At 31.9% G+C, this 27,251-nt stretch overlaps 2 protein-coding genes across 3 annotated transcripts in view; one reads left to right on the forward strand and one right to left on the reverse strand.

The window, feature by feature from the left end:
• The window catches only part of LOC126734886 (tubulin polyglutamylase complex subunit 2), a 77,579-nt gene that overhangs the window by 28,253 nt on the left and 22,075 nt on the right, over window positions 1-27,251 (reverse strand). The gene's annotated exons all lie outside the window — the stretch shown is intronic.
• The window catches only part of LOC126734885 (sprouty-related, EVH1 domain-containing protein 1), a 68,074-nt gene that overhangs the window by 26,011 nt on the left and 14,812 nt on the right, over window positions 1-27,251 (forward strand). Inside the window, exons 1-7 of one of the 2 annotated variants that reach the window (XM_050438714.1) lie at window positions 3,256-3,535; window positions 8,210-8,402; window positions 12,261-12,429; window positions 19,146-19,216; window positions 19,275-19,437; window positions 23,028-23,242; window positions 25,579-25,736. In XM_050438714.1, the coding sequence (XP_050294671.1) occupies window positions 3,495-3,535; window positions 8,210-8,402; window positions 12,261-12,429; window positions 19,146-19,216; window positions 19,275-19,437; window positions 23,028-23,242; window positions 25,579-25,736 (1,010 nt within the window). In that variant the 5' untranslated portion in view covers window positions 3,256-3,494. Of the gene's footprint in view, window positions 1-3,255; window positions 3,536-8,209; window positions 8,403-12,260; window positions 12,430-19,145; window positions 19,217-19,274; window positions 19,438-23,027; window positions 23,243-25,578; window positions 25,737-27,251 lie in introns of those variants that run through there. The other variant, XM_050438715.1, reaches the window with a different exon arrangement.

Below are 27,251 nucleotides of genomic sequence, written 5' to 3' on the forward strand. Positions count from 1 at the left end.
ATAAAAAAAAAGAAAAAAAATATTGTATTGTAAAAAATAGTTTTTATTAAAATTGTAATTATTTGTTGCTATTAAAAAAGTATATAAATGTTCTTTTTAAATTTCTTACGTTTTTCTGTTATTGAATATAAAAGCCGTGCCTGTTTGGTTGGGTTAAGTAAGGTTGGTTTTAGTTGGGTTGGATTTGGTTGAGTTGGTTTTTCTTGGGTTGGGTTTGTTTTTGTTGGGTTGGGTTCGTTTTAGTTGGGTTTGATTTGGTTGGGTTGGGTTGGAAAGGATTGGGTTTGGGTTGGGTTGTCATGTATTAAAATAATAGATATTAATAATTATGAATAATTTAACCTATTTTCTTTAAAACTTTACTAATAAGCAGTAATTCTATCATAAATAGTATTGACGTTTTTTGTTCAGATTAGTGATTTCCTCCTTAAACTTGAACAAAGGAAAGAAAAAACAACTTGAATTTAAATTGAAATTATTTGTTCCTATAAAAAAAATGAATTTCTTTTTTAAATTACCGATGAAATACCTATAAAATAGTTTTTAGTTACGTTGGGTTGTATTGGGCTGGGTTGGCTTAGTTTTTCTATTTGTTTGGTTGGATTGTGTTGGGCTGGGTTGGGTTCGTTTGGCTTTGATTTGGTTGGGTTGGGTTGGGTTGAGTTGGTATTTTAGGTTAGTATCTAATTTGATGATGTTGAAGATTCTTTGATTTTCGTTTATTATCGTTTTCTTTTTTTTCGTTTATTTGATATCGTACCTTAACTACCAAATTTGACTTTAGGAAAGCTAACTATATACTGATGTACCATTTTTTTGCCTCACATATTTAAGTGCATCTTAAATTATCTACAGATGTTAATAGAGTCACGGGGGCTTCATATTTTACTCATATCAAACTCATATCAAAAACATTGAAAATACCTAGAGTGGTTTACCATTGAGTCCAGATCCTTCTCGAAATTCAAAACAGGCTTGGTTTAAATTATTTAACATTAAAGTCACAAAAGTCGAGGAGAAAAAAGAGATCGCATTGCACGAAAACCAGTGCGGCACAACTGAATGTTCTTGCACCCAGCAAATAAAAAGACAGCCAAAGGTTACACATTTAAGTGTTATTTTGGATGAAAGTCTAAAGTGGCGCCAGCATGTTGAGTATATTTCCACTCGTTCGGAAATTGATTTATAAATTTCGTCAGTTAAAACATTTTATGCAAAAAAGCCCCACAAACATTTATCAAGCTCTGGCTGAATCAATGCATGTAAGTAAGACGAAGCTGCAACCTGTTGTGATTATCCAAAAATATGTTTTAAAGGTAATGTTTAACATACATGAGAATTATACTCCTTGGATATTGAAGCTAAATTGTTGCAAGTAAATCAAATTTATTTAAAAGCTGTGTTTAGGTTTCTGTGTAAGAAACTGCACTAGTTGCATTTCATATCTCACAATCAGAACACTAGACAAGCTTTAAATAAAAATGTAAGGTCACAAAAGACTAAATGCCATAAAAAACTTTAACATATATATATATTAATGTATTAATTTTGGGTGTTTGTGTGGATTCTCAATTAAGATATATCTAACTTATGCGAGGCCTGCTACTTATCGCTAAAGGTACTGTATGCGAACAAACATATTTTAAATTTTAAAGTTCGGACAAAGCTTTGCGAGTCTTACGTTTTGTCCAAAGTTTACTAATGCCTAATTTTATATTATCCATGTTTAAGTTTTGTAGACAGACGACGATTGCAAATAATCCAAAATAATTGTGGTAGATTTATTTACAACTTAAAAAAATTCAATCATATTTCTCACAACATTAACCAGCTTCAGTGGCTCAATGTTTCTTTTTCGTATCAGTACTTTTTGATGAAATTTGCATTTAAACTACTTAAAACATCGGTTCCGCAGTATTTAAGATCCAAATTATTGTTTCGACAAGATGTTCATATAGTACCCATTAGATCTAATACTCTTCCTATACCGAATCATTACAAGGCAATTTTTTAACGTTTTACATATACTATAATATCATTGTATAAGAAGTATATCAAACATTTTAGTTTAAATTTTTTTTTACAGTTCGCAAAAAAATTAAAGAAATACTTTTTAGTTCTCAGCAAGAAGTTGTTGAGGTATAGCCTGTTAATATTAGGCTATTAGATATATATTATATCGTATTTATTATTTGTTAATTTAAAAAAATAAAAAATTGTTAAATAAAATTTATTAATTATTCTAGTTAATTAAAAAAAAATTAGGGTTCATGTTGAGTAACTGGCCTTAGAGTCAGCTAGACTTCCCCTTTTGAGAAATGTACTTTTCCTCTTGAAATTGTATTTTTCTTAATAACCTGACTTGGTTAGTATGATACACATAGTTTCTTTTTCTTTCTTTTTTTATCTTTTTTTCCCCTAATTTAATTCTATTTTATTGTTAATTTTTAAATCACTTTTTTATATATTATTTTCTTGAAAATTGTTTTTTTTTTCATTAATTAATTTGCATATATAGGAAATGTAGTAGTTGTTATGTCATAATGTGTGAATGTATTATCTGCTGAATAAATTATTATTATTATTATTTCTACTGGATATCCAGATACCGTTCCACAAGAGCTTCTTCAAACCTTAAACCTCTATAACTTGATTGGAGTTTTTTTTTACTGAAATCGAACATTTAACTGGATTTAACTTATTTGGACGTAATTTTTGAATCACTCTTATTTATATATTATTTTCTTGAAAATTGTTTTTTTTATTCATGAATTTCGATAGATAGGAAATGCAGACACGGTATTTTTAAAATACCATTGTGCATTAAGTAATTTTTGCAGCTAAGTAGTTCTTATTTTATAATGTTATAATGTATGATCTGCTGAACAAATTATTATTATTTCTACTGGATTTCCAGATTTAAAACTTCAACCCCTATATGACTTTATTCGCGTTTCTTTTTTTACTTATTCGAGGATTTTACATTAAGTGATGATGCATCGACGTTGCAAATCGACGAAAGACGTTCACTGAACCCAGCATCACCCAGTTACCTAAATTCCTAACCCCCCAAAACCATGGGAACGCGGTGGGGGCTGAAAAGGGGGGCCATTAAAGGGCCTAAATCCGGGCTTGATGGAGAGAGTTAAGGGAGAAGGAGAGAGGAGGCGGGGGAGGGCGCATAACCGATGACGTCAACGGGTGATCGTCACCGATTTCAACGTGCATTCAGTATTTTAGTCGGTTGCGGAAAATTCTCGAGGTCGGTTCGTCTTGAAATTGAATCGCAGCAGGGATATTCGTAATAATTTATTTGCTGAATGTTGTGGATTTTTCTTTAACGAGATAGGGTTGTTGGATATTGGTTTGGGGTGGTGTGTGTGTTTGTTGTTTGGTAGTTCGGGTTTCGGGAGGTCCCAGGGGGTTTTTGAAAAATTTGTAAGTTGGAGGAACAAGAATCTTCGTCCGACTCCGAACCTGTGCCGGAGGAAGCGATGAAAATTCAGACGAATGTTCAGACGCACGGACCAGTTCAGTAAGTCTTTGAAAAAATGGAAAGAATTTTTTTAAAGAAGTAAATTTTAAAAAAATTGAAATTTTAAGCATCAATCTGTTTAAAATCTCTCTTTAGAAATTAGTCGATGAAACTTGACCTATTGACCAAGCATGCCATAGACATTCTGAAAAATACATATATGTAGATACCTATGATTGCTAAAATATTATTTTTCTAACTGTTGTTAGTACATCGATGGAATCTGCTAAGGAATATTCTCTGATTTTTTTTAACATATATAGAGTTGTTTTAGGATATTATTTTTTTCTTATTTAGTTTAAAATCCTTCTATACAATATTTTGACTAAACCACTCACGTTCTAAAAAATAGTGCTTGACTACTAAGCTATCTATGTTTTTGTCAAATTGATCTCTATAAATTAGAACATCGATAAAACATTAAATAAACCATCGAGGACGTTTCGAAAAATAGAAATCCATTTCCAGTGATTGCTAAAATATTTTTTTAAACTTAGTGCGTCGATGGTATGTTGGATATGGGTGGTCAATAATTGACATTCTGATAATCAGACTATGATTATGATGAATTTCTAGTTTTGACGTTAAAATATCCATAGATCTAATGCAGTATCGATGTCTTAACGCATAGAGTGTGCTTTTAAATATTTATGAGGCAGTTTCAAGATACTTTCAAGGAGTTATAAACTCGATGATTCCTACAGGCAACATGCTTTAAAATTCGTCTCTATAATTTAGTACGTTGATGAAACATAAAGTCTATGAATAAATAAACTAGGGTTAGTGTGGGGGTGTGTTAGATTTGGGTAGTCAATATTTGTCTCTATTAATCCGACGGTGATTTCTAAGCAAATATGATTTAATTTTACATTTTTCTTGGTAATACAGTAACCATCGATTTCTTAACGCATAGAGTGTACTTTTAAGAAATAGGATTTTATTGCCTATACTTTTCGTATTTTCACTTTTTTGGAGTTCTATAACTCGATTATTCTTAGAAACATATTTCTAAAATCCGTGCCTATAAATTACTACGTCGATGCAACTTAAATCCATGGCGATAAAGTAAACCATCGACGTTCCAAAAAATAGACAACGATTACTTGTGATTGTTAAAAATATTTTTTCAATATTTTAAGGCTAGTCAATATTTGTTCCTTTATTAAACCCACTGTGATTTCTAAGCAAATATGATTTAATTTTTTATTATCTTGACGTTAGTGCATCGAATGATATTTCTTAGTAATACAGTAACCATCGATTTCCTAACTCCTAGTGTGTTTTTAAGCAATGGTGTTTACAATTTTCAATAATTTTTTAGATATTTACAAAGCAGTTTTAAGACACTCTCTAGGAGTTATAAACTCGATGATACTTAGAGGCAAACTCTTTTTCGTCTCTATAAATTAGTACGTCAATGAAACGTAAAGCATTGACAATTAATCGATGTTCTGAAAAATAGACGACAATTTCCTGTGATTGCTAATTTTTTTTAAAATTTTAAGGTTAGTACGTCGATGGTGGATATGGGTACTTAATATTTGTCCCTCTATTAATCCGACTGTGATTTCTAAAGCAAATATGATTTAATTTATATAGTCTTGACGTTAGTGTATCGATGGATATTCTTCTTCGTAATACAGTAACCATCGATTTCTTAACGCATAGCGTGTGTTTTTAAGTAATTCAATAATTTTTTAAATATAGACAAACAGTTTTAAAACACTCTCTAGGAATTATAAACTTGATGATTCTTAAGACAACTTTTTTTAAATTAATTTTCCCTATAAATTAGTACACCCGTAAAACATAAATCAATGACATTTTAATAAACCATCGATGTTCTGAAAAATAGTCAACGACTAGATGTGATTGTTAAAAAAAATATATTTTCCAAGGTTTTAAGGTTAGTACGTCGATGGTGTATTAGATTTGCCTAGTCAATAGTTTCTCTATTCATCTGACTGTGACTTCTAAGCAAATATGGTTTAGTTGCTAGTTTTGGCAAAGTATATAGATTTCAACTGAATTTCAATTGTTAGACTGTGGTTTTGGCCTTAGTGCATCGATGGATTTTCTTGGCAATAAATAGAGTGTGGTTTTAAGTAATGATGTTTTATTTTTTATAATTTAACGAGATTTTTTGAAAACCTTCTCTATAAACTAGAACGTCGATGAAACATTAATCCATGACAATTAAGTAAACCATCGACGTTCTGAAAAATAGACAACGATTACTAGTGATTGCTAAAATATTTTTTTAAGTTTCAAGGTTAGTACATAGATGGTGTTCTAACAATTTGGGTAGTCAATAATTGTTCCTTTAATTAATCCTGATATGATTTCTAAGCAAATATGGTGTAATTTCTAGTTTTGAGGTTAGATTATCGATGGATTCTTCTTGGTAATACAGTAGCCATCGATTTCTTAACATATATATAGAGCATATTTTAAAGCGTTTAATTGTTTATAATTTCCAATAATCTTTTAAATATTTACAAAGCAGTTTCAAGAATATAGGAGTTATAATGTCGATGATTCTTTCAAAGTTTCTCTCTATATTTGTCTGTACCATCTACTCTCAGGCTTTAAGGCTAAGGGAATTTTTTGATCTCTGGTTTTAATTCCAGCAAATGTTCTATCTTCTTCAAAGATTAGTTTGGTGACTTAAATAATAATCTTAATGATCAGGATTCTTTAATTACTAACGTGCTTGCAAATATACCTGTGACATATGGATTAAATATGCACCAACCTCAATTTCATTGATAATTTTGTTCAAATTATCATATGTATGTATCATATTTAGTTTTAAATGTCTGATCATGAGACTCTTGTTGCACTATGAATATTTTACGATTGTCAGGGAAAACATTCAAGAGTCTTGGTAGAATATTCAGTACTGTGAATGTTAATAATTTTTATGCTTTATGTAATAGAGTAGATTGGCAAAATTTGATCCTATTGCTGATTTTTACAGGATGTATGATTTATTAATAAGGCATTTTCCCTAAAATTAGTTAAGAAAAACACTAGGAATAATAGGCTTTGGCTTACTAAAGATTTGAACATTTCACTTAAATCATATTTAAGGAAACACAAATAATAGAATACAGCACCAAAACAAATTAAAATATGCAGTCCAAAAACTCTCAAACTGTATGTGGTTCTAATTCTATTACCCGAATTTTTACCTTACTTTTTTAAAAACATTAAAATGCATCATATTTTTAACCAGTCAATGTAAGTAAACTCAATTGTCTAAATATGCCTGTACATGAGTAATTCTGTCGTAGATAAAGCATAGTTCGTATTGCACTTGTAAAATAAAGACTCGATACGCATCTATGATTCTTCTCCAAAAATAATCACATCCATACCTTAATACTGCGCAAACATGTGCAAAATAAATAACTTTAAGATGTTCTAAATTTAAATATCTTGCCATAACTCTTAAGGAATAATTGGTAGTGTTGATCTTCCTGCAAACACCCACCAAATACTTGGTCCAATCAAAATTCTGGTCGAGATGAATCCCCAAAAATCTGGTGCTATTCGATAGCATTACAGTTTGATCAGTTAACAGTACTTCTTCCAGGATACTTCTGTTTTCTTATTTTGTTCGAAACCATACAAAATTAGTTCTCTCGGGTGTGTTCATGAACCAAGTTTTCAGTAGATCAGAGGAGACATGGAGGAGCTCTGAGTGTGAAGCAACCACAAGAATTGATTTAAATCATCAGCGAAGTTTAGCAGTTGTTCTCCATCATCAAGTATTTCGCTGGCTAAGTTAATAACATAGAGAACAAATAAAATAGGACCCAGTACACTTTCCTGAGGAATACTAGGAAAAAATTGTCTTCCTTGGCTAATTCCTTTCTCTCCCTTTTAATAACCACCTTTTGTCAGTTATTTGATTTATAAGGTTTTAGCCACCTTAAAGGACGCCCACGTATCCGACACCTCTTCACCTGTTGCAGAAGATCACAGAATTATGCTGTCGAATGCTTTGAAAAAAATATTTTAAGAATATTGTTATAGAAATCTTCTTATTCTCCCAGCCATTCAAAATTGCCTGGAAAAAGTCATAGGTTGCAGTTGCCACTAACATAACCATGCTGTGGCTGACTTTATAAGTTTTTCAGTATAAAAGAAGTGCATAAGCCTTGTATACATGGCAATTTCAAACAGCTCAGAAAATGTTGATAAAAGACTGATTGGTCGGTAATTTTTAATTTAAGATTTATCACTTTTCTTGTATAAAGGCTTTACCTGTATAAAGGCTTAACATGTCTGAGGAAATGCCATATTTACAGGAATCATTAATGACATAAGTGTCTGCAGTCCCTTTCGCACAGTACTTTAGTAAATTGCAGATATTTCATCGTCATATATTTTAATTTTGAAATTGTTAGAATTTCATTTGGTGATACTGGTGTCAAGAAAAAATTTATAGGAATAAGAAGACCTATTATTTAAAGAAATAAAATACATAACACTATATTTTACAAAAACTACGTGTCAAACCCTACAACTTTTAAATTTACCATTTTTTTATGCAGGGTAGTCCAAAGAAGTTAAGGGGGTTGAAAAAATAAAAGGAATGACCCTGTAAAAATCATTTTATTCAAATATAGAAGTATAGGAAACTCATTTTTTTCGTTTTTCTTACAGTGGAAACTACTTGGTGCGCGTGCGTGCTCAGGTGATGTCGCGCGACGACTCGTCGGGCGGCTGGGTGCCGCTCGGGGGCGGAGGCTTAAGCGACGTGTCGGTGAGGCGGCGGGCGCGACCCCACGGCGCCGGACCCCCTGACAAACCCAAACACGATTATCTCATTTATGGAAAAAGGATCAGCGATAATTCCGTAAGTTCAACTCCATCTTTAAGACCAAGTCTTATCTGTAGGTAGAGATAACATACAGGATGACAATTTATAAACTTGAAATGGCCATATATTAGGAACGAACAACTGAATACAAAAACGCTGAAAACAGTTTCTATAAAATGAAGGGAGAACAAAAACAAACATATATTATCTCACACTTATTTGCAACCCCTAAAATTTTAAATAGACAGCGGATTGAGTGATACATTATCTTGACGCTCTTGAAAAATGCTTTCCAATGGTACCACAGAAAGCGCATTTCCGAAAATTCTTCTCTGTTTATCAAGGAAGACAATAAATGGACATTTTTGAAATTTTTTATTATTATTTAATTAAATGATCAAAATGATGGCTACCGATTTACTGGCACGTCTCTTAAGAATTCTCAATACATCAAGCCTGTAGGTTTTTTTCGTATTAGTTTATTTGCTAAGTGTTGCTGGAAAAAACATTCTCATTTTATTATCACACAATTTACTTTAAAAGAAACTTGTACTAGTATTATTGTTTTAAAAACAATTGACTTTCGGTTCAGTTTAAACAAAATTCTTATATTTAATAATGGTGTACAGCATAGCTGAACGTAAAAGTAACTATTATTTTTATTATTATAACTGTTAGGCCTTTTGAAAAGTTAAATGAGAAATAAAAAAAAGGTCAAGCCTGCAACATTGGTTGGCCTTGATTCTTTGACCCATAAAACCCTATGAATCAAAGGCCTATAAACTTGCAGGCTTGACCACCAAACTTTTATGAAACAGGAAAAACTCTGGTTTAATAAACACCTTTATGTGAGCGAAATTTAATGAGAGGTGGCAACAGGGTTTTATGAAATTGCAAACCTTATTACGTATTTGGGGAATAAGCGTCAATGTTGACAAATCACCAAAAATAAAAAAAAAATCAAGCCTGCAACATTGGTTGGCATTGGGTCTTTGACCAATAAAACGCTACGGAGCCAAGGCTATAACAGTTTGAAGGCCTGACACAAAATGTTGGATTCAGGAAAAAGAAATTAACAAAAATTTGACAACCATGACTTGGGGGCTGGTCACACGATAATAATAATAATAAACGTTTTTTTTTTATTGAAAATAGGTAAATTACAACAAAAAATAAATTTTTCACCTTGAATGGAAAAAATCTTGCTTAATATAACATTTTATGCTAGAACAACCTCAACTTATAAAATTTGCATTTTAAAATTAAAATAATGTACATATTGAACATAAATATTACACAAAGGTAAAGCAGTGCATGTAAAAAAGTTTTAATATTAATATGTTAATTTTAAATACCTTGCCTATGTAGTAATACTTTTTTAAAGTACTATTTAAACCTGGCATCTTTAAGGTCTTTATGTTCAGTTCAAACGGTAAAAAGTTAAAAGATTAAATAGGATTATAGGTAAAAGACCATTAAAAGAAAACTGAGTGGTGGTGAAGGATTGTCAAGATATCTCTTAACCTAATATTAATGGGAATGCACCAGATTCCGTAGAACCAGAGGCTATTTACCAAAGTACCAAAACCTGGAGGACGCCCTCGCTACATTAAAATTATTTTTGCTTATTTTCATTTGTGGTTCCCAGGATGAATGTTTCTTAAGGGCAGCTGAACATATTAACGAAAGGCATCCAACTATTAGTCAAATTCGAAGAAACTGGTTCTGTCACGAATAAAAGGGAAATCGACCGAGATCAGTGCAAATTGAAATTCTGGATCAGTTTTTTTCAGTTTTCAGTAACTTTAACAATTCGTCAAGCAGATGTAGCAACTGGATTATCTCGTGGATCAATAAGAAAGGTACTTAAATATTAGAGGTTTTAACCCTATAAACTCCAAAGTATTTGCTTCAGTGATGAGTGTTTCTTTTATTTAAAAGGACATGTTAATAAGCAGAAATGTGGTTACTGGAATGACGAGAACCCACACGCATTTAGACAAGGCATATCCAGTATGGCGCAATATTTATACCAAGAAATTTAAATGGCCACATGTATGCTGAAATGCTATAGAGATCTATCGAACCACTAATAGTGCCGGAATTAAAATATCAGAGGGACATACACAGAAATTTATCTTTAAAAGAACGCTTACTACAATTCCAATAGAATGGGGCACCTTCTCATTATGTAGTTCCCGTTAGGCAATGATTGGATGAAGCGGTCCTATTGAATGGCCACCTAGATCCCCTGATCTAGCCCCTCTTGAGTTCTTTTAGTGGTGTCACCTAAAATTTTTGCAACCTAAGTTGCTAGAGCAACTCCAGCCTAGAATAGTTCAGGAATGCCGTGCTGTATCCAGTGAAAGATTTGTAAATAGACGTGAAGAATTTGAAAGGAGGCTGTATAATAATAAAATACATAAGAATATTGATCATTTTTTAAGTCTTAAAAACATTTCTATGGTTAACATAGAAATGACATTTATATGGTTATCCTCAAAAGATCAAAGTTATCAGGACTCAGACAATGAGACCTCTTATCACGTTAAAAATAGGAGGTTAATCCGAAAAAGCACATTTTCAGATCACCGTTGTATTAAAGGATATTATACCTGTAAGTTAATAAAAAAACGGTACAACCATAACGCCGAAAACGCATCCCAATTAGGAGTTAACAGAAGGATTTGCCCATCAAGACTCAAAACTGCGGTTGACTTTTGCTAATGACATAGACAAAGTGGCTCATTCAGTAGGAGACATGCAAAAGCTTTTTTCAAAACTAGAAGAAAACTAGAAGCAGGTAATCTGGCCCTACGAGTGAACGAACAAAAACATGGATTTTTTTCCTATTTTTGGCACTATAAGCTAAAAATGTCGAAGTGTTCTAGTTGAACTGATAATTTATTAATTTTCTAGTACTGGGATGTCTGGACTATATACTGTTTTTATTTATTGTTTTCCTTGATAAGCGGAGAAGAATTTTCTAATATGTGGCTTTCTATGATATCACTGGAAAGTATTTTTCAAGAGCTTGAATATGCGGTATTAGTCGACCCCACTTTCTATTTAAGATTTTAGGGGTGTGTCTCACCTTGTTCAAGGGGTTGCAGATAGATGAGACAATATGCTTGTTTTGGTTCTTCCTTTGTTTTATAGAAACTGTTTTCAATGTTTTTTTTATTTATTTTTTCGTTCCTAATATATGGTCATTTCAAGCTGTTAAATTGTCACTCTGCATACACAATTAAACAATCAATATTTCCATGTACATGTTAAACATACATTTTATCTTTAGGAACCATAGGTACGATAGTTCGTCGTCATCTATGAGTTAGTACCAATACGAATCTTTAAGTTAGTACCATTCAAGTCTCTATAATAATTGGAATCACCCAAATCTAGACTGTTGTGATTGTTGCTACCTCCCATTTAAAAAGCATTAAGTTCATTTTCCAACTTTTTGATTTTATCGCCTAAAAAAGAACTTTTTTTTGCTTAAAAAGCCAGTTTTTCTGACACTAGCGTAGAAAGAAAGTCGCACGTTGGTTTCACAATCTTGATCGTAATCTCACGTCCTGGTTCATCACAATCTTGCAAATCAATATCTTATATGCAATTACTCTTATTCCATTTACCCGTGTGACATAAACCGCCTGGAATATTTCATTGCACAATCTATAATTGCAGTAGTAGATCTCTTGCAACCTTTACAATGTTCGTGGAACCGTTGTTGTCATCTTGTGTCCTTTCTACTAAACTCTTTCTTCCAAATAAAAAAAAGTCACATGGACTTAGTACATCCGGTTTGTCAGCAGGCCTCCATAATGACTTCAACCGTGACTGAATGGATTTTCACTTAGTCTTTTAGTGTAATATCGGTTTGTGTTTCAGGTGGTGTTAAGTTGCACAATAAAAAAGGATTTCGAGTATAACAAGGTGATGCCGACCTTCCACCATTGGAGGACCGGGTCGAAGAGGTTCGGGTTGACGTTTCAGGCGGCGGCGGACGCTAGGGCTTTCGACAAGGGCGTCCGGACGGCGGTTGAGGACCTTTTGGACGGTAAGTCGAGTTTAGAAGACTATTTCCTTGAGTAACCTTTATTACTACCTAAATTTCCTCTTGGTATTAAAGAAATACAATAAAAGATGATGGTTTATTTGTTAAATATGTTAATGGATGGAATTTAAATGCAGAGCAAGTACATTACAAATAAATAAATATATAAGGCAGTTCCAAAATGAGAGTTATAAATATCGATTTTAAAAAAACCCTAATTTTAGAAAGTTTTGATATTTTGCCCTTCAGTGATTGAATCCAACCTTTTCCTGAAAGTATTTCTTACATATCTAGTAACAATTTCAAATATACTTCCAGGGTGTCTTAAAAACTTGATGAAGACCATTAAGGCCCCTTATAATAATAATATTAATAATAATAATAGTAAATTATTTATTTGTCAGTACATTTTATTTTTACGATACACAAAAAAAACTACCACACGTTTTATTAATCTGCAAAAATAGAAATGGCATAAAAGGAGGTTAATAAAGGTAATTTGAAAAAGATACTATATATGTTTAACTTCCCGATAAACTAAAGTAACTAAAAAAAATAAATTAAATTTACAAAAAGTTACCAAATTAGCATCAAAACCTTTGATTAAATAACAATTTTATAATATCAAAATATGCCAAAAATAAATGCACTCCATGAATTATTAAAAAGTCTAGAAAAACAAAATCATAACAAAATTCCGCATGAATGCAAAGATTGTCACCTGTTAAAGTTTGTTATTTTTGTTTTAATGATATTTAAATCCGCCCATTGATAAATTCTTAACCTCTGTTCTCTTATGTTCGTCAAATACACCAGGAGTTGTAGAATATGATTGAATGAAAGAAATTTGCAGCCTGAAACTGTCTTCTATTGACCTTCCATTGATCGTCATTTAGCTTTAAAACTCCGAGATATTTACAAAAAGTGTGCCAATAGAGCATCAGTGAACTTAATATCAAAATAAATTATAGTGTTCGTAAAAGGTTTGATGTTATAGACCTGGTAGAAAATATTTTGGTTCTTATTTGTTATCCTTATAAGAATTATTGCTAAATAGACAATTGATTTATCCGATTTTGCTTGAGTTGGATATATTTAGTTTATTTTATAATGTAAAAGTGATTGTTTTAATGTAGGTATGATGTTATTCGCATTTCTTTTAACCCATTAACGCCCAAATTATTTTTTTTTTTAAAAATCGTTGAAAAAATAGCCTTGCCATGTTATTTTGGATCATTTTTAGCCAAAAAAAATTAAAGAAATTTTTTTGTTTTTTAGTTGTTTCAAAAAAAGATGATCTATAAATAGATCGCTGGGCAAATAATTGTTTTTTTTTATAAAAAAATATGTTTTTTATTACTGTAAAATTGTACAATATCTAATTTTTGCGGTGATATTTTACAAAACAAGTGGTGCAAAGCGTAATGTTACATTTTTTGCAGTAAGTAAGTGGGCGACTTTTACAAGAAGTGTATTGGCATCTTCTTTGATTGGTTCTCTTTTCTAAAAAATGCCCCTTTTCATCAAGTCTAACTTCATCAGGTACGCGTGATTTGGAGGTTGATGGTAAGCTCAGGGGTCTACCTTTCATAATACTTCGTCCATGACCAAGCTTGAGGTAGGTTACTGCAGTCTCGCGCCTAAAATCTTTTAAATTTATTGATTTCTTCCCATTGATTCTTCGGTAAAGCTGCAACCAATTTATTACTGCCATATCTATCATCCTTGTAAATAAACACCAGTACCACTTTTTGCCTCGGATGGCAATGCTATGCTTCTCCAAAAGCCTCATGGTGCCTCAGCCAATGTCATGGTGATCCACTCCTCCCATGTATTTATTGTAGTTGTATATCAATCTAGGTTGGGAAACTGGCATGCAAGCTTTTTCCTTCCTATTCCAGCGTGGAACTGAGGCTACTGGCTCTACGTGATCAAAATTAGTGGCCATTGAAACACACTTATTGTCATTCCATTTAACAATTAGTATTTCATTTTCGATGTCGAATCTAAAATCATATGATCCACGAGGCATTTTTTCCAGTTCCTTGGTTGATTGTAATGGGCACTGGGCATTCCGATTTTCCCTTATCGTGCCAGTAGCTCTAAATTTAAATTCTTTTAGCTTGTGAAATAGCCTATGACTACTAAAAAAATTATCGAAGTAGACGGAGTAGCTTTTCGGATTTTCCACAATTGATAGCTTTTCTACAACTACCCTGGTACCCAAAGGCTCTTTTTGTTGATTTTCTTCTTTTCCAGCATAACATAAAGTGAAAAAGAAAAGCAATATCTGTCTTCGCCACACATTGCCCATAGTTAATAGCCAAAACGGATTGGCTTGGCTCTAATGAATTGTTTTAACGAGTGCCGACCATAATACCTAACAATCATTTCATCAATTGACAGATTTCCTTGAAAAATTCCGAATTTTTTAAAATTATTATTAACTTTTTCAAATAATGGTCGTATTTTAAAATATTTATCATTTGTGTTGTCTTTAGCTTTAGTATTGTTGACAAAATGAATACATGATTTTATTTCCAAGTAGGCATTTCTACTCATAGCATTTTTCACGATTGATTGGCCCAAATCGTCTTCATCGGACCAGTAATCTCTTTCATCAGAGGGTAAAGTATGATAGCCACTAAATATCAAAAAACCAATAAAAATCCTTATATCATCTTTTGATATTGTAAATCCATGTCGATTCTTTTGGGTAACTGCATAGTTAGTGGTTTGTTCCCTTATCATGCTGTAAATTTCATCATCGAAAAAGTGTTTACCGCAGAGGAGTCTTTCAATGTGGCTTTCATATCATTCTCAGCTTGTAAAAAATCCTGTTCGGCTGTTTGAAGATTATATTTAGAGTCAGTTTTGATCCATTTAGTTTCAAGTTTTTGTGGTTTTTCAATTTTTGCTTTTTTTTCTCAGGGAGTAGACGTGCCAATGGTAAGTTATCTTCTTCCTCGCTTTCGTCATCTTCATTTGTCTGTATTTCTACATAACCAGCAATATCTTCTAAGATAGGGATTCCAGTTTCTTGATCGTTAAATACTTCCTCATCGGTTAGCTCATCAACATCGGGTGGCAACGCTAGTATGTCCGCATCTATTTGCTCTGAGTACAGGTACTGCACTGCATCTTCTAGATTTTTAAATATATTAGGTTTGCTCATTTTTATATGAAATAAAAAAAAAATCTTACAGAAAAACATTTTTTTATATCTAATATAAGTTATAAGTATTTTTTAGAAATTAAATTTAAAAAAATCTCTGTTTATCCCAGCGATCTATTTATAGATCACCATAAAAATCAGTGTTATAAAAAGTAAAAAAAATAGGAACATGCAACAATAACCATTTAGCTACATTTATTGAACCCCTCCTAATAGAAATATAATACATAATTTAACTTACCTTAACAATTTTTAAAGTTATCTCAAAATATAATAGTCGTAACACCTGTTTGATGTTGTGATCTATAAATAGATCGCTGGGCGCTAATGTGTTAAGCTAAATAATATTGTATTTTCTTACTTATAAAAAAAATAAAAAAGTATATGTTCACACGTTTATTTTTTAGTACAAAAAAAAGTAAACAAATAATGGATTTTTTAAAAGTTACATTCCCCCATAAAGAATTCGAATAAAAACCTAATTTCTGTTATAGTTACACGTTTATTCTTTATTTTCCGAACACTACAACAAGAAAAATATTAATCGCAATTTTATTTTGTGAACTTATCTGGTTTTGCTTGATTTATTTGACTTTGAGTTCGATTTTTAAAGGGATTTAGCGGGTTTTGCTCAAATCTGAGTTCACCATTGGATTTACCTGGCGAAATAAATATTAGGAATCTATGATTACCTTATTTTTGTTAAAAATTGAATTCATCTGGTTTAGCTTCAACTTATAGCTGACCCTTAGACATTCCCTGTTTTTTGATCCAACTAGAATACTACTTCGTATCTGGTGTGATGAACAAAGATGTACCTCTGATCAAAATAACCCATTAGAAATGAGTAGAATAATATAATTTATATTATGATTAATATATTTTATAGCAGCTTTCCTTGAATGGCTTCATTTATTCATAGATAGTTCACACAAAATCTGGTAGATTTTTCTTTTTTACTAATACACTTGGAGATCACGACGACGAATTCCTTATATAAACCGGAAATATGACTTGTACACGCCGAATTGGATCTTTATCAGACTTATGACTCAATACGAGGGCATTACTTAATTAATTTTTTTGTAAAGAAGAAAGAAGGTGTCTATGCAAAAACAGTATTTAAATTTGCATATGCCACTTGAATACAATTATTTATGGGTTGTTTAAATCTAAGACACGAATCAATGTAGAGTCCGAGTTTTCGAGCATAATCAGAATGGGGTAGTTGCTCTGAATTTGCCTTTACACTGTAAAACCTCACGGTGTTCTCCGAAAATCAAAAAATTCGACTTGGATCTATTTGTATGGAAATTATGTTTTAAAGAAAAATTATTTAGCTTATCAAGATCATTATTGATATTTTCAGTACGACAATTTTCACACGAAATCTTTAGGGAGAAGTGATAAATGTAGCTGTATATCATCAGCATATAAGTGAGCATTGCAATATTTAATGCCTGTTGTAAGATCACATAAGATAGGTATTGATGGCGAATAAAATTGGCCATAATGTACGCCACATGTCAATTATTCCACAGATGTTACACCGCTGCTTATTTTAACGTACTGTTTTCTATTTGTCAAATTCTGTATTTAAGGAAGTTACATCAAAGTCAAAACCAACATAACTTAAAATGGCATAAAGTAACCCATGACTTATTCTTTCAAGCGCTTTGCTATAATCTACACTAGAGCAGTTGCTTTGCCATAATCGGGAGCTTCAATAATATCAGTAATTATTAAATGTGCCGTTTTGCAACTAAAGCCTGAACCCGAAGTCATTGTACTCACTAATACTTTAGTTTATTTAATAGTGGATGTGTTTTCCACACTTTCCAAATGTTAGGAAAACAGCTATCTGATATGCAAGAATTTATAATATTGATCTGAAATACCCACATCCTTAATAAGTGCATTAAAATTTCAATTCACTTGAGAGAGATTCTGTTGATTTTTTAAGTCTATTAGGTTACGTGATGACTTGTAGGTTTAAAGACTATATAAAACTATAAAAATTAGAGACAAACCCAAATCACCCAAGCTTCAAAGATTTAAATTAATATCACCTCTAAAGGTTGAAAATCAGCTAGTTTAAGGCAAGCAAAAAGTCCCCATCCCTACCTTTGAGCGGATTATAAACACTAACCATATAAATGCTATTAAAAAAACTTGAGCTGAATCCACATTTCATCACAAATTTCATTTGGTGCAAAGATCAAGCTAGAAAACTGAAAGTTATTTTTAGCATAAAGAATCAATCCTCTCTCTCAAACTCGCATTATTTGAGTTTAACCAAGTTTCAGAAACTTCAATAATGTCATAATTACCCTGAATAAAAATCAGCAAAATGTAGCAAAAGTAATATCTTGCATTCAAAAACCATATACTTAGATTAACATTAAACGCTGGTTTGAACCACTTATAACTTACAAGTTAAGTCTGAATATTGGCTCTTTCCCGTTTAAATTCCATCCAAAAACGTATAATTAATTAATTAGTTAGTCGGTTTAAATATAGGTCATTAGTAAATTGACTTATTTGCTCTATCTGCCTTTTTTCATTGCTTTCCCTACTACGGGATTCCTACATGGTAAGTTACACTTTATTTTGTTATATACACTTTGACCATCCAAACCATAGAGTAAAACGTAAAGAACTCGGTACATCCAGGGTTGTTGTACTTATATTTGATTTTCAAATAGTTTTATTTGTTTTATTTAATCACTACACTGTAATTTTTACAACATAATGAGCTCTTTATACAATAAAGCAATTTTTGTTTTAATTTGTCTAAAACAATAATTGTATAATTGTATTATATCGAATGATTTAGTCAACAATTATTTACATCCTACTCCATCGGTTTTGGTGGTCAAAAGTCCCCTATACTAATTAATTCAATATACTGTAAAACGCTTACGTAATTGCCCGGTTAAATTGCAAAAAAGATGCCGAAAACCCCCCCGTTCCCCTTATAATGATGGATATGTAACGTTTTATTCTCTTAACAAAGACATGGAGTCACCGTTTCCCAGAAACGCTCGTTCCCAGGATAATTAGGTATATAATAGTCATTATTTCTTATATATGCGGCTCTAATTATGACGCATCCGTACGCGTGTGTATGCATACATCCTATAATGCGTGTAATTATCTTAATAAAGCGCGTATATTTTTTTTCTCGTTGGGCTATTGTAGAAATGTTCCCATAAATAGGAAAATATGTCTTCACAAGACAGTTTCTATATTTTTACCTCTGAATGGGGATATCCACTCCATCTCAAGGCCCATTCATTTAACCCTTCTGCTTAGACGTGGAAAAAGCAATAAAAACACCATTCATTAGTGGCATATCCAGGATCTACCACTTTCTGATCTGCATTTCAGCCCAACTCAATATTCCACCATTATCCAATTTACCATTAATTTCTTCTCGGTTTCAAATTTACCTGGGTGTCGAATTCAATGGCAGAATGCATATAACATAATACATGTAACATAATGTTCCAGTCAAATCTAACAATTCGTCTGAATTTTCCAGGTTTCACCACTACATCGCCTTCAATACCACTACCAAAATGTCCACACGAAGCTGACGAGGAAGTGTTTATGGTGAGTTAATTTGTTATATGAGCTTCAGCAATATTTAAATTAAATTTCCGATTTGTAGACCCTGGACTTGCCGAGGGACCCGAAGGACTCTAGGAGCAGCACGGATTCGAACAGTAGCGGTAAGAGCGGAACGACGGATCCGTTGAAAAGTAGGATAACTTACATTGGCAGGGATAAACCTGTCGAACCACCTAGACAACCTGTGTTCGAGCCACCAAAAGGTCAGGGTTTATTCAGATAATTTTTTTTGGAGAATTAGGTTAAAATTTAAAAAAGAATTTCAACCAGCTATGTAAAGGAAGTAATTTGGTTTTTGTTCCTTTCTGCAGCAAATTCTCTTTTTAGAAGTAGTACCTTACGGTCGTTTGTACCACTCAAACTTAGGGTAACTTTAACTTAAGTGACATGTAAGTGTAAGTAATTTATTTACAGAGCCTAAACTTAATGCTTAAGTGTCACTTAATCTGAGACTATTTCAAGTCTTATCAGGATGTTTTTTGGTTTAAGTAACACTTCAGTATTTATAACCTCAAAATGATATACTTATTTTATTTTTTTATTTATGATGATCAGGAGCGGAATAATAGCTGTTCGATGAAGACAAATAATAAGAATAAGAAGAATAATAATAATATGTATAAGAATAATAAGAATATCATGTGGTATTTTCCAGAATTCCTAGAAGAATATATTAAACGAGTGGATTGTTTTCGTGGTTATTTAAGATTTTTCCAAAGACTTCGATTAACTGAATCCATTGCCATTTTAAATTTAATAGAAAACCAATCTGTGTATTTGTTTTTACTAAACTAAACTTATTGTATTTTACTAAAGCACTACAAATTTGTCATACTCGGTATTCTCCTAAGACATTATGAATGCATTTTTTAAATTTATTATAATATAAAGAAAGGCTGTCCAAATTTTGGAGTTTTGCTTTTACTTCTTAAAAAGGTCAAATTCTTAGATTAAACAGTTCATATAAATTTATTTAAATTATATTTCTGTTGACTAAAAAAACCATATTTTACAAATTCAGGAATGCACACTAGCAGGGAGAGTTAAATAGCAAAAGAAAATGTTTATCGGAATAGTCCGTAAGACGGGAAGCAAAACAAGCAAAGGTGGTACCTACCGACACGTATTTCCGCTTTTTGGCTTCTTCAGAATAGGGCAACCAGAAAACTATACTATGTGTACTGAAATTCAATTCTGAAACTGTCTGTAAATCAAGAGCATTCAAGCTTATTTTAAAATTATGCTGATGATTTTAAATTATTTAGGCAAGTGTCTGATGTAAATAACTGTATACAGCTACAAAGAGATCTTGATCATGTTTTTAAATGGCTAATTGACAATAAAATTTCACTAAATATTAGGGAGTGTATGATAGTAAGTTATACTCGAAAAATAAATTATTTAATTCAGGATTATTACCTGGGTGGTAGTGTTCTTAAGAGGCAAACTGAGGTTAAGGATTTGGGTGTTCATTTTGAAGGGAATTAGAAGTTTAATGACTGCTATAAGATTTATAACCACCAAGGCTTATAATAGGGCTCTAGGTTTTGTGATATGCAATAGTAAGATTTTTTATATAAACACTGTAATAGAACTATATAGCGTGCTTGTGAGACCACATCAGAGAAAAACAAACCACCGAGAAGCGACAAAACCCGCATTTACCGTTGATTTTCTGGGGTCCAATTTTGGTGCCCTTGAGCGGGCTTAAATGACCTGCGCTACATATTAAGTAACGGAGAAAAATCGTTTTGGCAATTTAATAGTTCCGTACACGGAGAGAAATACGACAATTAATGGATTAAAAATTTTATTGGGAATTTGAAATCAAAACTATTACATTATTTTACTGTTGGTATAGTTAAGTTATAAGTATACCTAAACTATACCGAGTGACACAGGAAAAAGGGAACACGCAACAACTTTTTTATTTTTCAAGATAAACAAATGTATGAAAAAATAAACTGGGTGTCCCATTTAAAATAAGAAAGTTCGTGTCATTTCCGGTTCAACCGGAAGTGATCAAAAACAATTGAATACGTCAAAATATGCTTTTATAACCATTCTATTGACATACCAAATTTCATTTGTTTATCTTGAAAAATAAAAAAGTTATTGCGTGTTCCCTTTTTTCTGTGTCATCCGGTATAGTGCCAACTATAAAAATTACCATTTAGGATAAATAATGGAAAACAAAAAATCTTCTAAACAAACTTTTATTTTTTGAGAAAATAATATTGGCCCATTGTATAATGAAACACAAAAATACATTGGCAATAATTAAATTAAACCTAGGTACATTTATACATTCCGCAAAATTTTTAGTTTTCGAACATTTTTATCTTTATTTGTTTTTAAGACCCTATTATTATATTTTATTATATTTAATGGTGTAAAATATTTTCATAAATATAAATAATTTTAAGATAAAGGTTTTTGGAAAATGTGCACAAGGGTGTTCATAATTAATAGTTTTCCACACCCTGTCTTTGAATGACATCCACGAAAAGCACAGGTATAAGGCATATTATAAAAGTTTTTAATGAAATAAAGTGCACAATGACAACACATACAAAAAATAAAGACAGAGAAAAATTCAGGCAACACTTGACTAGACTAAACTAGGCGTCGAATATTACCGGACTAACCGACGGCTGGCAGGGGACCGGCAATAAGACAGGTATACCAAATATCGCTCGCACATGCGCAAGAAAAATCGGTCCCGGCTTTGTCCCTTCTCGGTGGTTTGTTTTTCTCTGACCACATGCAGAATATGCCTCTGTTATACTGGTTGTTATAATGAACTGCTGTTTCCAATATCGATTTCAGATATCGAAATAACAATGCATATCCCTACATGGTGTCCTACAGATCAATGCTCGAATCCTTTAGGTTTACTAGATTAAGTGAAAGAAGAGAGACACAAGCTATAATGTACACCATATAATAAATAACTCCAAATATGGAAATAACGATCTGAATAATGTAATCAACTGTGGGGTACCGAAGATTAAACTTAAAATTTTAACTAATGAATTTTTTTCGGTTTTTTTGTTATCCCCAATAACTTTACTTGTTGACTCACAGACTGCTGATTTATTTTGTTCCAAATAGAAAGAGTTGAACTGTTGCATTGAGGCATACCCCTTACAGGCATGAGGCGTCTGTGAGAAATGGATATAATAATTTTGTGTTAGATTATTTTATCATTATTCCTAATTCCTAAATTCCTAATTATTGTTTCTGTCACTTTACAAGCAATTGCTATTTTTTGGTGTTTGTAATTAATTCTTAGTCCGACTTACCGTAGATTATTTTTTATACTCTTTTACATAGAGTCTTAAAAACCGGACAATCCGTATACCTTGCAGCGTTATTTCATCCATTTTTACACCAGCATAACACAAGAGTTGTTAATAAATACATGGTACTCAACATCGCAGTACAGCTTTTCCAAAATATTTTGGATACATAGGGATACAATTGTGGAATGATTTACCAGAAGTGAAAGAATTTACTTATAAAAGATTGTCAAAATACAAAATAAAAAAAAAATTAATTTGAGTAACAAGGGTTACTCAGGGGGACTCAAAGGGGACAGTGGTGCACACGGCCGTTACAGGTCAAAAGTTAGGATAGTTAAGCAATCTGTGCTTGGTCACCAAAAGATCAGGATTTATTCAAATTTTTTTTTGAGGAAAATTGCACTCCCTGTGAAATAATTTATTGTATATTAAATGTTGACTTTGATAGGAATGTTGGACGTGCATATGTTAAAATGGTACTTGTTTAGGCGCACCGGAATACGTCCAACTGCAGCCGAGGCACGAGTACTTTTACGTAGAGAATCCGCTGAGCCAACAGCCGCCGCTGCCCCCCACGTGGGAATCCCCGACTGCCTTGAAGAAGGCTTCGCCGCCTCCTCCGCCGCATCCCCAACCGTTATCGGAAGTGTTCAAGCCTATAGTTAAGAGACCGCAGCACTGTATATGTCGACATTGCAATGAGGTTAGGACACGTTTTTATATCTACGTTTCGAGTTATTGATGAATCATTTTCAAGACTACTACTCGTGAATTTATGTTCTTAATGAGTCAAAAACAGACAATTCCATTTTTTTGGCCAATGAATTAATTAACTATGAGACTAACTACCAAGTGGTCGCTGAATGGATTTCAATCCTATAACTTACCGATAACTTTTATATAAAAAGATTACTCATCGGTTAATTTAATTTTTTACATTTTATAATTTATCACATTTTAATTCAAATACATCAACAAACTTATATTTCACTAGGTTCTTTTTTTGAACCCTCTGCTATACTTATTACAATGTTTTCGGTAACACGAATAGTTTTTTAATGACTCTGTTGCAATATTAGGATTTTTTATTATTATAATTTGACAATAGTTAATGCAATACGAATCACTGATTACATTTTATTATTTAAACCAACCGTTTTCACTTCCGAGTTCAACGTGACATATCCACGTATCTAAGCGTGTATTTATGGAACTATCTATTTAAATGTTATCTTTACTAGCTCAAGTCCTTTAACTCACAGTATTCTTAGTGATATTTTATAGGGTTTATAACAAGATATGAAGTAGTTTTCAGCTAATTAGTAAACAATGTCGCCAATATGTATATACTGCACATCATAAATAACAAGAAAATCTCCAGGTATACAATACCAAGGAATGTGTAAGAATTCTTACCATGCTATCGAAAGACCGAGTAAATATTATATACATTATTTAAGTAAATAGTAAATATTATGATGGTCCGAAAAGGTGAAGCTTCCCTACTGGCACCCCTATGCAATGCCAATCTTTAGAGCATGCAGAGAATAGAGCTGCATCAAATATTTATTAATATACTAAACAATATGTGTTTGCACAGGTCAATGTGTCGTGTGTCATAATATAAAATATCTATAAGAAAGTAGAAAATTAAGTTATTACATATTAAAATCTAAGCCCAATCCAAACAAAATATAATAAACAGAACGCCTAAAGAATACAAACCTTAATACAGAATCAGAAAATAAATGCAGGTAATCTAAAAATGTATATTTGTATAGAGTTAGTTTCATTTAAAATCATCATTCAAAGAAAATTAAAACTATTTGCCTAGTATTCATCAAAAGAATAAAAATCACTATTAACCAAATATATATATTTTTTTTAAATGTCTGCTTCAAGATTTTTTATATGGAATGGAATAACACTGGTTTTGGAGAGCCTGAATAACTTCTAAACTGGAAGATGTTATTAACAATATAAATTGAATATTGATAGATGTAGGCGCAAGGAAATATAAGTACATGAACGTGTCTGAACCACTGCCTACAATAATCTCTATACCTCAGGCCAACCATAGACCTGATACATCTTCATTGAAGCTTAAAGATTTTCTGTGCATGACTAATCTGAATGAATCTGAAGTTTAATTTGCCGGTCTTCAATGTATTTAGGAAAAGTCATCATCTGCAAAAAGGCTAGAATTTAAATATTGAACATTTGAAAGATAATTTATGTTGATGAGGAATAGCAGAGGACCCAGGACAGCACAAAGATTTATGTTTCTGTCAGTTAACACTGTTCAAAAAAACAATATATTGACTGCGACCGTGGACGTATGACACAAATAATCTCACAACTTTAACATCCAGGTGGTATAGTTTTAATTTCTGTGTACGCATTCCATGAGAGACACAATCAAATGCTTTAGGGAGGTCATAAAAAGAAGCATATGGATCCGTACCCAATTCCTATTCTTGCATGATATTGGGTATATATTCATATTCATCAACTTAATATCATTTTAAATGAAAAAATGGCCTATATAAGGGACACTCACTTAATGAGCAAGAGTATGCGTATCAGGCAGGGAAGTCGGCAGAGACAGCTCTGTGTGATGACAAAGAAATATTTAAATACAAATTGCTTTATTGTACAAATAGTGTATTACTACCTTATTTAAAAGGCTGTAAAAAAAATCAAAAGAACTAAAATTGTAGAACTAATAAAATCAATACAAAAATAGAAAGAGAAAATGAAGTTTTAAACGTAGGCAGAATTTATTAAAACCACTGGTAACTTAAAAATTGATCTCTTTTATTAAAGTGTCTGAAAAATCACCTGATTTAACTCCTAGAAAGCCATTTGTGGACCGGTTTCTCTGCAAAAACTTCCTTATTCCAACTTATTATGATAATATTAGTGTTAATTTTTTGTGTTTATTTTATCTAGAATAATAAGGGTTTTTCCTCTATTATTTCTTTGTTTTCTCATGCGTACGGTTAAGTTTATTTTTTGTAATTAATAACTTATTTTTAGCCTTTCACTCGAGAAGAAAACGAAAAAGGTTCCTGCAAGTACGCCCCTGATACGGTGCGATCGATCGTCCAATGGTTGTCCTGTTTGCCGCTGGTCAACTGTTCGATGTACCACTGCGCCGCCGATTCGGAGGGTGATTTTCAACGGAATCCGTGCAGGTTAGTGTCAAATTTGTACAGTGAGTGGCGAAAACACGGAATAAATTTAAAAATAGGTATTGTTTTGTCAATGTTTCTTAAAATAAATCAGTTTTTATTTATCTGCAATTCTTGAAAGTAGAAGATTCGCAAATCTTATTCTATTCTTTAACTTTTTTACCTTGTGAACATTCATTATCAGTGGCGCCTGGTACATTAGGGCACTAGGTCCGTTATATTACAAAAATCTTTAAATACCTGGAAAATAGAACAAAATGTTTCAAATTTCCGAGATAAACTGCAAAATTAGTCACATCATTCACTAACGCAAAATGAAAAAGCAAAATATTCTGATTCTGCACTTGATAAAGCCACAATTTTTTGTTTCTTTGTTTTTCAACAAATAAAATGTTCATTCATTTTTACTGCAAAACCAGATGATATACATTAAGCATCCAATTAATTCTTCGTAAGGTATATTTTCCAACTTTTCATGAGTTTGATTTTTGACATTTTAACTTTGGTTGCATAGGAATTTCACTCAGTTTTCAAGAATGAAAATTAAGCGGAGGTAATACTTTTCTTTTGTGTAATAAAAATATTGTCACAAACTTTTTTTTTTTTTCAACAACTTTTAATTTTTAAACCTAAAAATACAATATTTTGATTGTTTAACTTCTTCATTTTGAAAGCCTGAGAAATTTAGTTTCCAAGACATTTAATGGATCAATGTTACTTGAAAATATTATCAAGTCATCAACATGGATTAATATAAATCAAGTGTTATATATATTATAATCAAGAAAAATAAAGACATGGATCTTTCTCTGACCTTTAAAATCCAAATTTAATTAAAGTTTCATTCAATAATAAATTCCAACATTTTTTCACAGGACTTTCCCTCAAACCATGCAATGCATACTACATTTGGATGTTTACATATAATTTCCATTCAAAAATGCTGGCTTTACATCCATTTGCATTACATTTGAATTATACCCAATATATAAAGTAGTAATACCCTCAAGGTTACAATCCTTGCAAGGAATCTTCTGATAAGGAATCCTGCTGATACCCTCGAGCTACTAGCCTTGCCTTCTTTTCTAATTTACTATCTAGTTATTTTTTTCGAAAAACCCACTTTAAAACTATAATCTTTTCATTTCTAGGATACAGTACTAATTCCCGTCGTGTTTTCCTTTAAAGCATTTAACTCTTTATCTATAGACATTTTCACTAATTTCCATGTCTCTTTCTATGGGACATCAACATCCCATAGAAAGAGCTGCAAAATGTGCATCAGTGTAAAAATTGGTATTTATGTCATAATCTTGTAAATAATTTCGCATTTGCCTGTTTCTTGTACATCTTCATCTTTCATGTTCCTTTGTCACTATTATTACTGTTACTTTCTTGTTCTAAATCTCGGTCTACATTCTCAGTCCTTTTTCTGTTTTCATTGACAGTTTCCTTGGTATTATGTTTTCCCTTTCTTCTTCTTCGTCTCTAATCGGCTCCTGAGACAAATCTATTTCC

This window comes from Anthonomus grandis, chromosome 4 (genome assembly GCF_022605725.1).
Source record: "Anthonomus grandis grandis chromosome 4, icAntGran1.3, whole genome shotgun sequence".
NCBI lineage: Eukaryota > Metazoa > Arthropoda > Insecta > Coleoptera > Curculionidae > Anthonomus > Anthonomus grandis.